General features: G+C 38.0%; 1 protein-coding gene across 7 annotated transcripts in view; it reads right to left on the minus strand.

The window, feature by feature from the left end:
• BCAS3 (BCAS3 microtubule associated cell migration factor) overlaps positions 1 to 16,832 on the minus strand; it is a 1,710,065-nt gene that overhangs the window by 120,558 nt on the left and 1,572,675 nt on the right. For 5 of the 7 annotated variants that reach the window (XM_073573260.1, XM_073573290.1, XM_073573280.1 and 2 more), the window contains one exon: positions 7,638 to 7,805. In XM_073573260.1, coding sequence (XP_073429361.1) covers positions 7,638 to 7,805 — 168 coding nt within the window. Of the gene's footprint in view, positions 1 to 7,624; positions 7,806 to 16,832 lie in introns of all 7 variants that reach the window. The other 2 variants (XM_073573307.1, XM_073573314.1) reach the window with 1 other exon arrangement.

Raw genomic sequence — 16,832 nt, forward strand, 5'->3', positions numbered from 1 at the left:
CTATAGACAGCCAACAGTATGGGATTAGCCACACAATCTCAATAAACAATATCCAATATGTTGAAAGTGGTAAAAAAAGATACAGAGAGATACCGTAGCTCTAACCATATGACTGCGATCTTTAAGCAATAGCTACAAAAAGTATTCATCATAATAGCCAACAATAAAAACAAAAACAAAACAATGGGGCATATATATCAAAACTGTTTGGTAAGTACATTTTTAATCTAGTCTAACTTTAGACCTGATTTAATCAGCCATCAAGTACCTCTAACAGCCACGGGTGGATCTGAGATCCACCCGTGGCTGTTAACCAGTTAAATGCCTGTGTCATTTAAAACTTGCAGACAGGAAGCGAGTGCCGGTCACGTGATCGCAGGGCACCAATGGGTTGTCATGACAGCCGGGGGTCTGCTGAAGACCCCTGTGCCTGTCCCTATGATCCTATTGTGAGTGCCGGTCCATGGCCAGCATTCATAAGAGATTGTGAGTTTCCTATACATAGCAGTGCTGAAGCCATGCTATGTATAGCAAAGGTGATTGGACAATCGCAGCTTCAAGTCTCATGCTATTAATCTGCAGATATGAGATCGATTTTCAGGTTAACAGTGTTCCGACACCAGCACTAAGAACCCCCGCTACAGAGAGGAAATTAACTTTAGGGCTCATACTCACTTGCGAGAGACTCGCATGATTCTCGTGTGAGTCTCTCGCATGAAAACCTGGCACAGCCACCAGCACTGGGACCGGAGCGTGCGGCTGCAAAGAAATTCATGCAGCCGCACGCTACGGTCCCAAGGCCGGCAGCAGTGCCAGGCTTTCATGCGAGAGGTTCGTACGAGAAATGTGCGAGTCTCTCGCAAGTGAGTATGAGCCCTTATTCTCCAGGTAATGTTCGGCTTCCAGTCACAGGGGTGGCGCCAACATGGTTTCTCTCTATGAACTGAGTGGTGACCAGAACTGTGCCAACACAACCTTATGACTGGAAGCCAAATGATGCCAGGGGAAACAAAGTTCTGGCAGAAGGGATCTTAGTGCAGGCGCCCCACAGTGTCTGAATGCTATTAAATTGCGAATGAACCCTATATCTGCAGGTTAATAGCTTTATTTTTCATGACAGGTTCACTTTAAAGCCCTCATATAGCTGCATAAACTGGAAAATAAAAACATTGCAGGTTTCGGAAACAGGAAAGATTTTTTTACGAATTTCTGAATTTTTTTATCCCCCAAATCAAAAAATACCATACAAGTTTGATTTTGTTGTAATCGTACTGAGCTGGAAATTAATGTTCACAGGTCAATCACAAGTTTAATCATGTACAAATTGCCTCTTCAGAGAAAAAGAGGACTTGAACTCTATAGCGCCACCTGTTGGTAGTAGCGATCCTACAAGTCACAATGAACCCTTTAACGAGTCATGTAATATGACTTAGGATAAAAGACTCGTTAAAGGGTTGATTGTGACTTGTAGGATCGCTACTACCATCAGATGGCGCTATAGAGTTCAAGTCCTCTTTTTCCCTGAAGAGGCAATTTGCATATTATTTTCCCAGAGGAGCATTGCATGGCGAATAAGCCTCCTTACCTTGACAAGCCAGAGCTGGCATGTCACTCTCCACAAGGAGAAACCTTACCCCTTAAGTTTAATCATGTTCATTTATATCATACAAAGAACACAATAAAAATAAACACCTCCTTTCCCCTCCCAAAAAAAAATGTGGAAGTTCTCAGCACATGGAATCTATTTCCTGTTTTACAGTATGTTGAATGGTAAAATGAATGGTGCCATTCAAAACTATAATTTGTTCCACACAAAAAAAAGACCTCGTACATCTATGTTGACTGAAGAATAAAAAACTTATGGTTCTCAGAAAAAAAATAAAAATTTACCATGTCAGGAAAGGGTTAATTATGCAAATTTTATAGGGCTAGAGCTATTCCATCAAGGAAGGATGGAAAATTCCCTTTGATATATACAGTAATAGTGTTGCTGTTTTCATGAAATGCATTCTCTAATTCTAGACTTTACAAATGGAACATAATTGATAGAAGCATGGAGACATTTATAGACAGAGAGGTGTACACATCATGTTATTGCAACACCCGTCTGACAAGTCCAACAAAACATCATAAAAAGCTAATTAAAAATATGAAATACAAATGAACAACAAAGGCAATTACATAGTTTTCACCCCTGGAGGAAAAAATGGCAGCAATAAGGACAATGGGTTCTGGCACTCCATCAAACACAAGCTAACAAATAACTAAGGCAGAAACATCTAGCCTTCCTAAATCATGTCTAGCGTCTTGCTGCCAGCACATCTTCTATGCCAAACCTATTCTCATTGCGACTTTCACACATGCTTACACGACACATTATATAAATCATGCAGTTACATAGATATGGAATCTTCTCAGGCTATGCTTAATTTAATAATGAAGAAAGATAGAGATCGATATGAATAAGCTATTGGGTCTTTGGTCTAAATATAAACATAAAACTTTGGTAAAACAGTGATACTGATCATCTGTGATGCTTTTTTTCCAGCAACTACCACAGACGATCCAGATCAGGGTGTTGAATCTGGAAACATTGATGGAATTTTGGAAGCCTCCAGGTGTCTTGACAGCGTTTAGAAACAGAACACCAAACTATTAGATAAGTGTGGATGTGTTCATTGTTATAATTGGACTGACATAAATGGCTCATTCTCCTTTTTCCTATGTGAATAAGTGTACATGGCTTTGAGAAACTTAATCAAGGCCAATGGTATTAAAAATAAAGCCACCTTGATATTAATATAAAGAAACAATTCTAATAGCATACAGTAGCTTCAAGTGACATATTTTTCAATTTAGACAATAAATGTCAGGCTTACAATTAACCTTCAAGGACAGTGGAAATAACTATTGTAGGGAAAAATTCAGTGCACAATGTAATTTGTTACATAGCAGAGGCTTTTCCACACTAATAACTCATCTTTTTATTTTACAAAATAGCATTGAGAAAAATTTCTGCTACCGTTCTCATTGGCTTCAAAGGAATTTGTGAGAGTAATTGCTGTTAGCTGATTTAGGTTACTCATTTTCCATTGGTTTTTAGTGATAAGCGAACGTGCTCCGGTAAGGTGTTATCCGAGCATGTTCGGGTGCTAACCGAGCGTCTTTGGCGTGCTTGAAAAATATGTTTGCGTCCCCGCCCATGCATGTCTCGCGGCTGCTCCACAGCGGCAACACAAACAGGGATTTCTTAACAAACAGGCAATCTCTGCATGTGTTGCAGCTGTCGAACAGCGGCGAGACATGCAGGTACGGGGACTAGAACATATTTTTCCAGCACGCCAAAGACACTCAGCACCCGAACATGCTTGGATAACACCTTATCTGAGCATGTTCGCTCATCACTATTGGTTTTCTGTTATTTTTGGTCATAAAATGTAGCAAACAAATCCCAAAAGAGAGCACCTGTTTGATTCAATTAAACACTTTTTGTCGCAAGGAAGGGTGGCTCCAATTTAAGGGACAGCCCTGAGTCTTAAATAGTAGAAATATCTGAGTTATGCCAAATAGCTGTCTCACAAAGCAATGTAAAAATAAAAACACTGTTATGTGAATGTGGTGAGGCAAAAATAATACTCAAAAGGGATCCATTTGAAGCCACTTGTTCAACAATCCAACATTTTTGAATGAAGATACCTTCTTGGCATGGAAAGTCTCTGAAAACCATAAGGTTATAATGGGTAAAAAATTGCGTTTTTAAGAATCCAGGAGACTGGCCTTGAGAGAATTCTTTAATGGTTAGAATATTCTCCAGCTGGCATCTACTTTAAACAGTAGATTGCTTTTTAGTAAGTCTGCAGACTAAACACCTACATTGATAGGGTCATGGGAATAAAAACTCAATAGTCTGTAGGGGAATGTCATAGCCAGAAGAATAATTAAAAAATCTTGACTAGATGGTACTGATGACCAGAAAAATTACATGGGATGGATTCAGCTGTACCTAAAGTGTGCTGACATCATTGTTGTGTGATCACTATTTAATGGTCCTGTCCAGCCTTACAGACATTCGACACACTGTGACATCTACTTTTAGATGACTCAAACAAGGGTGATCCTGGTACAATATCTGTAGTTCCGAGAGGACTTTCCTGACCGTGGCATACACAGTGATGTACAGTACAAATAATGGAAATCAGCTGAGACCCACCAATGCAGAATGTGCTTTGAGAAAAAAAAATATTTAAAAAGACTAATTAAAAAAGAAAAATAGACTTTGATCAGTTAAAACAGATTGATTAGAAACCTAGATCTTTGCTGCCAATGGTGGACAACATATTACAAGATTGCAGTGTTAACAGAAAGAGGGGTAATGGTTCCTGATTTCATGAAAGTAGCATGTAATTTTTGTAGAATTTTTGTTTTAATTCACAAGAAAAATGTTTTTGGAGGGTGAAAAACTAAATATGATCAAATGCTACTGGTATGCTAATAATTACTGTATGTTCTAATAAAATAAATATGCATGCAAATAATATTATTTATCGCAATGCGTAGATGAGAAAAAGCCACCTGAAATAATGTAAAAATCAAAGAGTAATAACTAATATCAGACGGTCTTCAATGAAACATAAAATGTCGTTAGCTGACATAACCAAGTGAGAGCAAGTTTCTCTACAATAATTGTGAAGCACAACATATATAAGTGTCTGTAACATCTCTTAACCTCTTGTGAGGAGGTCACCTTATTAGATTTATGGAAATAAATGAGATTATTTATCTATATAATTGAACATTACAGAGATGGATTATGTTGGGATTAAAGAGCTAGAAAGAGTTCAAGATATGCACACTGCAGTCTGTAGACAAGAAAATATGGAGGTTTCAGGCACTCATCATTATACTAGTATTTGATTTTTTACAATTTGGCACCCATAAATAGGCTTGAATACAAAAATAATCCTTACATTTTTTAAAGAGTAAAATCTGTGTACTTTGTACAGAAGTCCTATACAAAATTCAAAGAGGCTGTCTTAGTAACCTTCAGGCTATGTGCCCACGGTGCGTGTTAAAACGCACACCAAAAACCGGACTCCTTCCCAGAAATCGTGCGGTTTTTTCCGCGCGATTTCACCGCAATTTCACAGCGATTATGTTCGCGATTTTCGCGTGCGATATTCAAGCACTTTCCAAGCGATTTGAAGCATCACTTGGAAAGTGATTGACAGGTTGGTCACACTCGTCAAACATAGTGTTTGACAAGTGTGACCAGGTTTTTACTATTGAGGCCGCCTATGCGGCATCAATAGTAAAAGATAGAATGTTAAAATGCTAAAAAAATAAAAAAATCGGGGTATATTTACCTTCCGGCGTCCCGCGCTGCATTCCCGGGCCACAGCGTTCCCAGTAGTGCCTTGCGAGACCTGTGATGACGTAGTTTCGCGTTGCTATAGCGATCTCGCGAGACCGCTAGAGTCACGCGAGACTACGTCATCACTGGACCGTGCTGCAAGGCATTACTGGGAACGCTTAGGCCGGGAATGCAGCGCGGGACGCCGGAAGGTAAATATACCCCGATTTTTTATTTTTTATTCTTTTTTTTACAGGGGTATGGTACCCAGGGCCTGGTGGACAGTCTCCTCTCCTCCACACCGTAGGTACCATCCGCACATGAGACGCTTAACTTCCCGCATGGTGGGCATAGCCACATGCGGGAAGTAAGCGATTCTCATGCATTCCTATGGGTGCGGAATCGCGGCAATTCTTTGCGATTCCGCACAAAAGAATGAGCATGCTGCGATTTTTTCCGCTGTGCGATTCCGCCGCGGAAAAAAGCGCAGCATTAGGACAGCATGTGCGGAATGCCATAGGAATGCATGGGGGGCGTTCTGTACACGATTTTTAAACGTTTTTGCTGCGTTTTCGCGCCGAAAATCGCTGCAAAAACGCTTAAAAATAGCTACGTGGGCACACAGCCTCAATACATCTTTTTAATTACCTGAGATTTAAGAAAATAGCATCCCCCAAATGGTGAAAATGCAACAGCTGTACACTATAGCTGCCAACCTACTGCATCAGCAGTGGTTGGTGTTGGCATTGATCTTACCCGTTTAACTGCTTAGATGCTGTTGTCAATAGTGACTATGGCATCTAGATGGTTGACAGAATGTGGAGGCTCCCTCTTTAACCCCTATGGCACTCTAAGATCATGATTGTGTGGTTCTAATGGTTGCCTTAGCATTTCATGACAAAATAATTGCCTTAGACTTTGCCAGCCATAATGACGTATTCAGAAGATATCAACATTTAGGTGCTGAAAATAAAATTTTTCATGTGGATATGACACTATGAAATCATTCTTGAAAATTACCTGAAGGGTTAATAAACTAACTGGAATAGCAGTGCAGTTTTTTTAAATGGTATCATTTTTGGAAGTTTCCAATATATAGGTGGCCAAAAGTCACATAAAAACCGAATAGGTCCCTAAAAAAGTTTTGTAAATTTCCTTGAAAAATGAAAAATTGCTGCTAAATTTGTAAACTTTCTTATATCTTAACAAAATTAAACAAAATTAAAAATGATTCTGATGTAAAGCAGACATGAGGAAAATTATATTTATTAACTTTTTTTTGCGTGGTATGCTTATTTGGATTAAAGGGATAATCAAAGATTGAAAATTGCAAATTTTTTAAAATATTTGTCAAATTTCTGATATTTTTAGAAATAAATGCAAAACGTATCCACCTAAATTTACCATTAATATAAAGTACAATGTGTCACATTGGAATATGTTGAAGCATTCCTGAGTTATTGCCACATAGAGTAACATGTTAGATTTGAGAGAATTTGCCTGTCTCACTAAAGGGTTAAAATGGAGTATGCCTTGACAACCCCTTTTGATAGGAAAATCAGTCTGATTGACTCAGGTTTGCTCTTAAAGCACCATTGCATTTGTTGCTACAACGTAGTTGAAACTCTGATTCCTGGTTGCTGTGCGAATAGTATTACATGGAGGTCATTCAAATAAAAGGCCATCCACATAATACATGCGGAGCTTGCAATCTACTTGTAGTGGCTGCCACGGAGTACTACACATCCACCTTCTATTGATTTGAATAGGAGGCGGATGTGCAGTACCAAGCCCCAGCCACTCTAAGTAGATCACCAGCTCTACAAGTAAATACATCAGGCCGGTGGCAGCCAACACAGATAATAGTTGTTGCTGGGTGTGCCTGCTGTTGAACCACAGCTGATCAGACATTGATGACTAATCCTAAGGACAGATCATTTGTTTAAAAGAAGTTGACAACCTCTTTAAGCAACTTCATTAACAACAATGTTTTTGTGTAAATGAAGTCATGGATAAGTGGTCACAATTATTTCTATGAGCAGTCAATGCCACAGTAAAATTAAAAAAAACATGAATTTACTATGTCATAAAGATGAGACTGTAACAAAAAATGATCTTTCCATTCTTGGAAATTTGTTTTTTAAAATATGCTTTCCTCTCTTCTAGTACCTAGAACAAAGAAATGTTGGTCTAGTAATGTGGAACTTTTATAAGGAATCATAGTGAGTAATGGCAAGCTTGATTTAAAAAGAATTGTTGGACCAAAGATCACACCTCTTTTTTGTACCTGTTCCTGATACCACCACATCTCGGTTTGGGGATTCAGACATGGCATCAGCCAACCGTTCACGAAGACCCTCATCGGTGCTTTCAATAGATGAGATATGGCGTAAGCCGAAGCTGTCTGGCCAGCTACCACATACTTCCAGCAGCGTAACACTCCTATCATAGGCACCTAGAGCAAAGAAAAAAAAGAAAACATGAGCTTCTTATGTTCCAAGAATGATATAAAAAAATTTCATTTTGCTACATATAAATATATATATGTGTAATGTATGTCACATTTTACATTACACCTCTTTGTAAACTGAGCGTAATATTCATGGTATTTTTTCCCAAATAAGCTAACTGAAAACATTTTGTGACTACTTTTATAATACATCCCAAAATCTGTTTAGGGACTAGTAAGAACTAAAGGTAATAACTAGGATAAAATATTTAAACATTTTAAACAGCTCTAACGTCATCATTTTTCTACAAGTGGCCTGCTAAACACAGAGACAGATATCAACATGAGTTCCATCAATGGCTGGTCTGCTTCCACTTCATGGAACTGGTCTCAAAAATTTGTCATAGCAACTGTGAAATGCTAAATGGACATACAACTGTTTAAGCTCCCACCAATGAATATACAAGTTACACATTACTTAAGTCACATTTACAATTTTATAACCAACATGTCAGGGACATTTTATCACTGCCATATATGTTGAGAAATGAATCACGCATATAACCACAAAAGAATGAGTTATTTTAATTTTAGCATGGAGGTACAGCGGTTAGCAATATAGTTTTTCAGTTTTGAGATCCTAAGTTCTATGGATATTTACAGTGGATAACATCTGCAAATAGTTTGCACTTCCTTCCTGTGTTTTTTTGGGTTTCCTCCAAGTACTCCAGTTTCCTGTTTGTTAGTTTACTTATTCAAATTAGATGGAAAACAATTCCATGACACCTATTCAGCACAAAGCCCCTCAAAAATCCATGAAGTCACATTCGATATCACAAAGTCGGTCAGTCTTCAAATAATTATAAAATTATATACTGATATCATGCAGATAATGGCAAAATACCAGAAGACCAAGGTACTAATAGTCATTTCATGTTTCAAAAATTCCTCGACAGAGGAAAAGAAAAAAACCCCACAAGGCAGCTCGTAATATTAAAGTCTTCCAAGTCCACAATACCATACTAAAAGTATTTATTGAACTCAAAGAGGATTCATTAAAATAAGCATTAAATAAAATACCATTGTGGCTTAATGCTTCATTCGAGTTTTGCCACATTGCTTCATCTGGGGCAAAGTATTCTGGCGAAACTCGAGTAGGGCAATGAACCAGAATACCCTGGTTTTCTGGTATTTCTCCATAGTGTGCACAATATCAGTATATCATTTTAAGTTTACTTATTAATGATTTGGCTTAAATTTAACAAGAACATGTAGCTTAATATGTAAAGGTATGGGTGAGCCTGAGTGAGTCAATTTAAATAACTTTAAAATTAGTCACTTCCTGTTCTTGGCTTTTGGTTCTAGAAGATTTTCTATCAAGTTATATTGAAATATGAGCAATAGTTATATTAATGTACTTGGTATAATCCCATGTGTCTCCAACAAATATCCTTAGGAGGGCTTAGATTGTGGTGAAACAGAACTCTGCATACATGTGAAACTCAGACAACATGTGGGTAAGACTACTGTCATGTCATAAAATGTTGAATACACACCTCCATGAGATAATGTTAACTGTTCTTCAAACATCAGCATTGGATGTTATGGGTTTAGAATTGCCATAATAAATGTGAAATAGCAATTCTATTGAAGGTGGGGGATTAAAATAATGTTCTTATGTAATCTTTATAGCGAAATTCAAAAAAAATAAGATTAGGTATGGCCATTTTCATCCCAGTCCAATAAAAATTATTCAAAGGGTATTTTGATCAAATACATTAATGCCCAACTGCTTCAAGGCTCCATTATGGTAACTCACATCTATCTCCAAAGTGGTATTCCCATCACCTACAACCTGCATGGTGAAGGGGCACCTTGCCAATGCATCTTAGGCAGACAATAAGTGAAGAGATGGCCACCCATATGTGGAGGTCTTTTCATTTACTTCTTCGGAAATCTAAGAAAGTGTCGACCATACTTGGCTAACTCCCATAGAACTAAATGCAGAGTTCCAGAATGGAAAGTTTCATGTTTTTAAATAATTTTCTTTCATACTTGTTAGGTGGCTCCTACTCAAATTCTACTGCTAAAACTTCTTAGACCATAGTTTATGGAATCAAAATAATTTCTACTGATCGTCTAAAGCTTCCAAAATATGAACCCATTAAGTAATAAAAATAAACTGAAAATATGAAGAACAGATAAAAGTAAAGAAAGTAGTCATAAAGTACACTACAATCCACTATGTGACTCTCCTGGCACATGACAGGTGATGCCTAAGGCCTCTTTCACACATCAGTTTTTTGCCTTCAGGCGTGATCCGGCTTTTTTTTGTAAAACCGGATCCGGCAAAATGCAATGCCGGATCCGGTTTTTCCCCATTGACTTGCATTAGCGCCGGATCGTGCCGGATGGCATTGCGTTTCATCCGTTTTTTGCCGGATCCGGCAACTTGTCTCATTCCGGCGTCTGGAAAAAACGGCTACTGTAACGTTTTTTGTCTCCGGCGAAAAAGCCGGAAGCGCCGGATCCGGCGCTTCCAGCTTTTTGCTACAATGAAAGTCTATGGGCGCCGGAATGCGCCGGATCCAGAAAAAGACGGATCCAGCCACCGGATCCGGTTTTTTTAAGTCTGCGCATGCTCAGATCCAATTGGCCAGCCGCCAGGAACAGAGACGGATCCAGCAAAAAAACGGATCCGTTTCTACAGTTCTCCAAAATTTATGCCGGATCCGTTTTTTCTAAAAAAAGCCGGATCCTGCCTGACGGCAAAAAACTGATGTGTGAAAGTAGCCTTATACAGGATGGTGTCCTGTCAAATCTCCAACTTCTCTGTGCAATTATATTCATTACAAAGAACCTTTTCTGCTGTATAGTGCAATATAAAGATGGCAGCTGTACTACAATAATATCTTCTGCACAATACAAATGACTCTCTTTATCCTATTGATAAAATGTCCCTGGCTCGCCCTATGTTTCTCCAATGCAAAGACACTTAACCATTTCTGACCGCTAGACACATGTCTATTGTAGAGTTGTCCAGCTGTAAGTACCAATAAGCCCTGGCTCTTTGAAACTCAAAATACGGGCTCCATTGTAAAGTGAGGGAAAACACAATGTATGGAAAAGGTGGGTATTAAAGAAATGCAAAATAAATTAGCAAACTCATCAGAATTACTGCTATACACCATATCATAAGAATAATAATAATAATCTTTATTTATATAGCGCCAACATATTCCGCAGCGCTTTACAGTTTAAGTTTCAAAACACAAGTCATAAGTAACAACTTAAACAATACAATAATTAAAGCAAAATAAGATATCACTGCAGATTTACATACATAAACTTTATAAAGATTCCAAATGTTACAGTTCATAAAATATTTCTTTCTTTTTTATTAATATAGCTTCCAAACAAATCGAAAGAAAATAGGAATGGTCACAAATTTGAAGATTTGAATTAGGCTATGTTTTATATGAATATCCATAAGTATGACATTCCTTTATTGAAAGTGATAGTAGTTATGATTGCTGCCTAAACAATCAACCATTAACCGCTTTACTAGATAACTGAATATGTTATATTCACAAAACATCTATTTGCCATGCTATGGAAAAAAATGCAAATGCAAGAACTTCTCAAAGTTAAAAGTACATGAAACATGTCCTTGTTATCAGCCCCTTTGGTTTTCCCCTTTGATCAGCCGTCAGAAACTATCTACACTTGTACTCAGTGACTGTGCAGCTTCACCGCACACTCTTTGTCAATGACAGGTGGTAATAGAAAGGGTGAGAGACCAAGCCCTGCGGCAGGCGTCCCTTCCTCTGATAACATCCAAAGTAGTGGATGATAACTGTTCATAAACACTTGGCCAGCCAGTTACTCTATACATCAGCAAAGAGGGGCAGATAATTTAGACCTGGAAAAGCATAGAAAGCACACAAAGCAACGCATTCATGGATTTATATGGCCTTGCTGGCTGTTTCTGGTACCAGAATTTCATCAGTTTGGTTCAGTCAGTGTATATCAGGTCAAACTCCAGATACCGCAGAAGCTTCAATATCAGAAAACCTTGGATCTTGTGTGACATCTGCTCTTGAACTTCGACAAACCCCATTTGAACTTGCTGTAAAGAGCTCTGAAACTTTAAGCCTTTCCAAATCTTTCTGGATTTACCTAACTTCTAAAGACCTTTAATTTGACAGGCTAAATCTAACTTTATAATGTTTTACAAATCATGGCCTCTATGTGACATCAAGATACATTGTACACTTAAGAAAATAAAATCCACTTTTCAGATGGTATTTGGAAAATAAAAACAAACAATAAAAAAGTACAATATTTTGCATTATTGCAGTCATGCACACAACGCTTCACACCTCCCAGGATAAATATTGGTGTAAATAATGAGACGACCGGTACTAACTCTGACAAGTTTCTCACATTCCTTGACAGTAAATGAAAAGATCGATGAAAGATGCATTCTTGACTTGGGTTATTCTGAAGGGAGATAAAGAAGCAAAACTATTTTGTCTCTTGCAAGTAGACCTTTGAATAACAAAGAACATGCTTTTTTGAAGTTTTGCCAAATGAGGATTCTCTGCATGTGTGAACAGACACCCTATAAAGGGGTCAGTCACTTGTTCCAGGGATACTTGAGTAAAAACAGAAGATACAAATAAAAGTGTTACCAGCACATTCAAGATCTAAAAGCTGTTTTCTTTTTTCTTTTTGTATCGACGTGTGAGGCACATATGTTAATGTATGTGTGGGTTCCAGGGATTACATATATTGAAAGATTTTCTTACTGGAGATTTAAAAAGTTTTCTCTGAAATTTAGTTTTATCTTCTGCTCCCTCTCCACTCCCTTCTGTGGTTTGTCTACATTTCAGGCAATAACTTACTGAATACGATTACGGTAAAAAAAAAACTTCTTTATCGCTCTTGTAAATGCTATAAGCGCACTATGATTCAGCCAACTGATCTAAAAAAGTATCGAGAGTCAAAAACATCATCAGTAACCACCCAAGGGGTAATCTTGAAGATCTTAGCTTAAAAATATTACAAAATAAATTTAAGAAAAATATAATATTCTATCAATTTAATTTAGGAAAGTGTAAGGCTGTTATATGTTTTTAAAGGTTATTACACATTTAAAATATTGAATATTTGCTAACTTAAGATCCATTTTAATGAAGCTTCTGATACATTTGTGATCTATTACACTATTAGGCTTTTAGTAATTTCTATACTGCTCGTGTTACCAGAAGTGAAGTTCAGAACACAGACAGTGATGTGACTACTAGCCAGTGAGTGCTCATATTCTTTATCATGCTTCATAATGATATAGATTGAAAGAAGACACAAGTCCATGAAGTTCAACCTTTCTCAACCAATTATTGATTATCTATAAGTAGCATGCAATTTCATTACTTATTAGAAGAACATCCTGCCCTTTTTTTATATGCTGCTGTTGTAGCTGCCCTTACTACCTATTATGATACAGGAGTGTTTCCCAAACTCCAGCCCTCACAGCCCCCAACAGGTCATGTTTTTGGGTTTTTCTTAGTATTGCACAGGTGATGGAATTATTATCAAGGCATTAGAAATTGCAACAGGTTCCCTCAGCAGTAAGGAATTCTTGATGACATGATCTGCTGGGGAGCTGAGAGGATTGCAGTTCGGGAACCACTGAGGAAGGCATTCCGCAGTCTGACTACTCTAACTGTAAAAAACCCTTTCCTATTTCAATACTGGAATCGCTTTTCCTCCACATTAATGAGTGCCCAGTGTTCTTTTGGAAGGTCTTTGAAAGGAATAAATCATGTGCCAGCAATCTGTATTGCCCACACATGTATTTATACATATAAATGAGATCTACTGTATGCCATTTTTTTAAGCTAAACAAGACCAATTTGTAACCTCTTTACTGCCCTCAGTTTAACTGAATCACAATAATGTGGAAAATGGTTATTTGTTCAACATCTTTCACACAGAAACTACAAATCGGTATAGGAAACTCTATGTTAAGACAGCGGAAACCTTTTGTTTTTGATGGAAGCACACTAACGGAAGCTTCACTTTCACTCACAGACAGACAGATATTCATTGCCTACTACCTATAATATGTGCATCCAATGCTGACATATGTAGCCCAGTTTTTGCAAATATTTTATGTCAACATGACCCGACAAAATCATACCAATGAACCTTCTTGTAATGGTGTGTACAGTAGATCTTTGTAAAAAAATAAAAAGTTAACTTTTAGGATCCTTTTTTTACACAACATCCTGGAAAACCAATGCATATTAAATGCAGGACAGGCATTAGAAAGATTCTGTCACCAGATATATGCTGCCTTATGAGATGGCCACATAAAGTAGTGACACAGACCTTCATTTAAGCAGTGTGTCATATCTTGTAAATGTGCAGTAGTTTTTGTAAAATTGCACTTTAATACTGCAGTACAGGCCAAGATTAGGAGACTGCTGAGTGATTCACACATGATGTGGCGTTCTACATATTCATGACTTGTGTGATAGCTTTCTTGTGTTTTTTGCACTTTTTATTCAGGGTGCAGTTGGGCCCATTTGGTCTTGTAAACTGCGGTGTCTGTGCACATGGCATGCATTTTGATAGCGCTGGGCCAGCCCGCCTGAGCTAATAGAAGGGTGTCACTACTAGGCTGGCCTGGATGCTGTGCATGGCCATAGTGTGAACAGCGCCGCATAAGTTTTTTATTGTGCATTAACATACCAGGCAACCGCCCCCTCCATGTATTGGTAGGCTGCGAGCGGTTGTTTCATCAGTATTCTTGCACCTGTGTTGCCATCTTAATTATATGGGTCCACTGCATCCTGATAGTGCCTTTGTCTGGAGGCCTGTACGGGTAAACCTTTTTACTCTTTTGCAACTTTCTTCTCTGCACAGTGAAAAGAAAGAGTGTCAATCAAAAGAGGGTGGGCATAGGCAAGGCCACAGTCATGGTATGCTGCGAGCGGTTGTTTCATCGGTATTCTTGCACATGTGTTGCCATCTTAATTATATGGGTCCACTGCTAGGACTTCTGTCTCAGACAGGGCTCAGCTCACACTGCACCTAATAAACTGTGATTTTATGAAAACTACTAGATAGACAAATACTTTAGGTGACAGACTGGTATAATCAGAATCTCTGTCACTACGGTACTTTATGCAGCATAAACTTGGTGACCAGAGATGATCGAATCAGACAAGAGAATTCGTTATTCGATACAAATTCAATGTTCCATATTAGTCTCTGGTATCTATTCCGGCCTATGATTATAGCAGATGTAGAGTGTAAAGAAAAATAATAATATCTCACCGCTCACCTGTCCAGCCACCCCAACCCTTCAAGCCTCTTCTTTTCATCTTCCCCATTGGGTACAGATTTCTTGACTTGGTTGACTCTATGATTAGGCCTGTTTGACTAGGGAGACACATATTGTAATTTTGTGACATCCCGGGCCTAGTCAGTGCTGGAAGTCACGGCACAGAGTCAAGCAGACTGAAATGGATATGCACTACGGGAGAAGGCAAAATCAAGTGAGGAGGATCAGATGGTGGGCTATGGGAATGGTGGGAAAGGTAATGTATTATTTATTTTTCAACTTATTTACTTAACCTTATTCCAGCCCTTTATGGTTTAGCAAAATAGTGGCTGCCATTTTGCAAGGAACGAATTACAAAAAAATCTGAATTCTGGAGAATACAATTTTTTATAATATTAGAAGAAAATTCAATACCACTCGAATTCATTTGTTCGTCACTATTGGTGACAAATTGCCTTTAGCTAAAACCACAAATACATAGAGTTAAGTAGAACGATTTGATTTGCAAAGCCATGATTCATCGGCCACATTGGATCTCCATGGCTGACCAGAGAACTGAAAACTTCATATTATGTGCCAGTATCCTGGGAGTTTCTTCTGATTAGTTTGCCCCAGCAATTACATCATGACTCCACAGGAACTACTAAGTAGAAGATGTGCCAAGGATGCTGACACAGTGAGACGTTTGCAGTGCTCTAATCTTGTGCCACAAAGTATCAGTGTGGCCACTGGAACAAGGTCATATGAACCATTTTGCTCAGTTCTAATTATATTCATATCATGCTCTCTGAGCTTATAGCTTCTTTAAATACCCCATAGTATGGAAATTCCTTAATAATTACTAAGGAACATGAATTTCTCAAAATAACATGCCTTGCAGCTTTATGGGGGAATGGTTTTATTATACATAGGAATGTGGAATCTACAAGATTGTCCCTTGAAGTCTTCGTAGGAATTATTGCATTTTCTCTCAGCACACAGGTCAGATATGTAAGTGGCAGTCAGTTTCAAATGATAGTAAGTAATGATCCCTTAGCGCTTGACACCAAATATCTTAAAAACACATGTTCTATGTTTGGCCCAGAACTCCTGATTTGTCAATGACCAGCTCTTTTAAGAAGAAAAACTATCACAAAATGGCTAATCCAGGTATTAAATTATTTTGCACTTCTAAAGTAGAAGGAATGCCCAGAAGTGAATGGCAAAAAGAATAATGTTAGGTAAGTCAATGCAGAGATTAAAGGGATTACCAAATCTATGACAGAGTGCAGACTCACAAGGGTGTGTTTACTGACAAACTGCTGAAACCTTCCTGACAGCCACAAAATGGGTTCATGATACTAAACCTTCATTTCACCTTCCACCATAAAACTGGGGCAAAGGATACTGATTCTTTCGGAAGGCTAAAAATATTCAGTATGTTATACAGCACTGCTGGCGCAAAGAGTAACCATAGTCACAATAGTATAAGAGTACGTTCACATCCATTCTCAGAACGCTTGATTTTAGTGCAATGCTTTTATCCAGTGTTTGAATTGTAAGTATAAAAGACATTATGGTAAACTCAATAAATATTTTATTAGGTCTTTTGGCAATATTTTTATATCATGATATGTTGATGAATCTAAATTTTTTATTTATCTAACTCTTGAATTCCTTTTTCAAGCATAATACATTTT

Source organism: Dendrobates tinctorius, unplaced genomic scaffold, assembly GCF_039654945.1.
Source record: "Dendrobates tinctorius isolate UK_male_01 unplaced genomic scaffold, ASM3965494v1 ptg000007l, whole genome shotgun sequence".
Taxonomy (NCBI): Eukaryota; Metazoa; Chordata; class Amphibia; order Anura; family Dendrobatidae; genus Dendrobates; species Dendrobates tinctorius.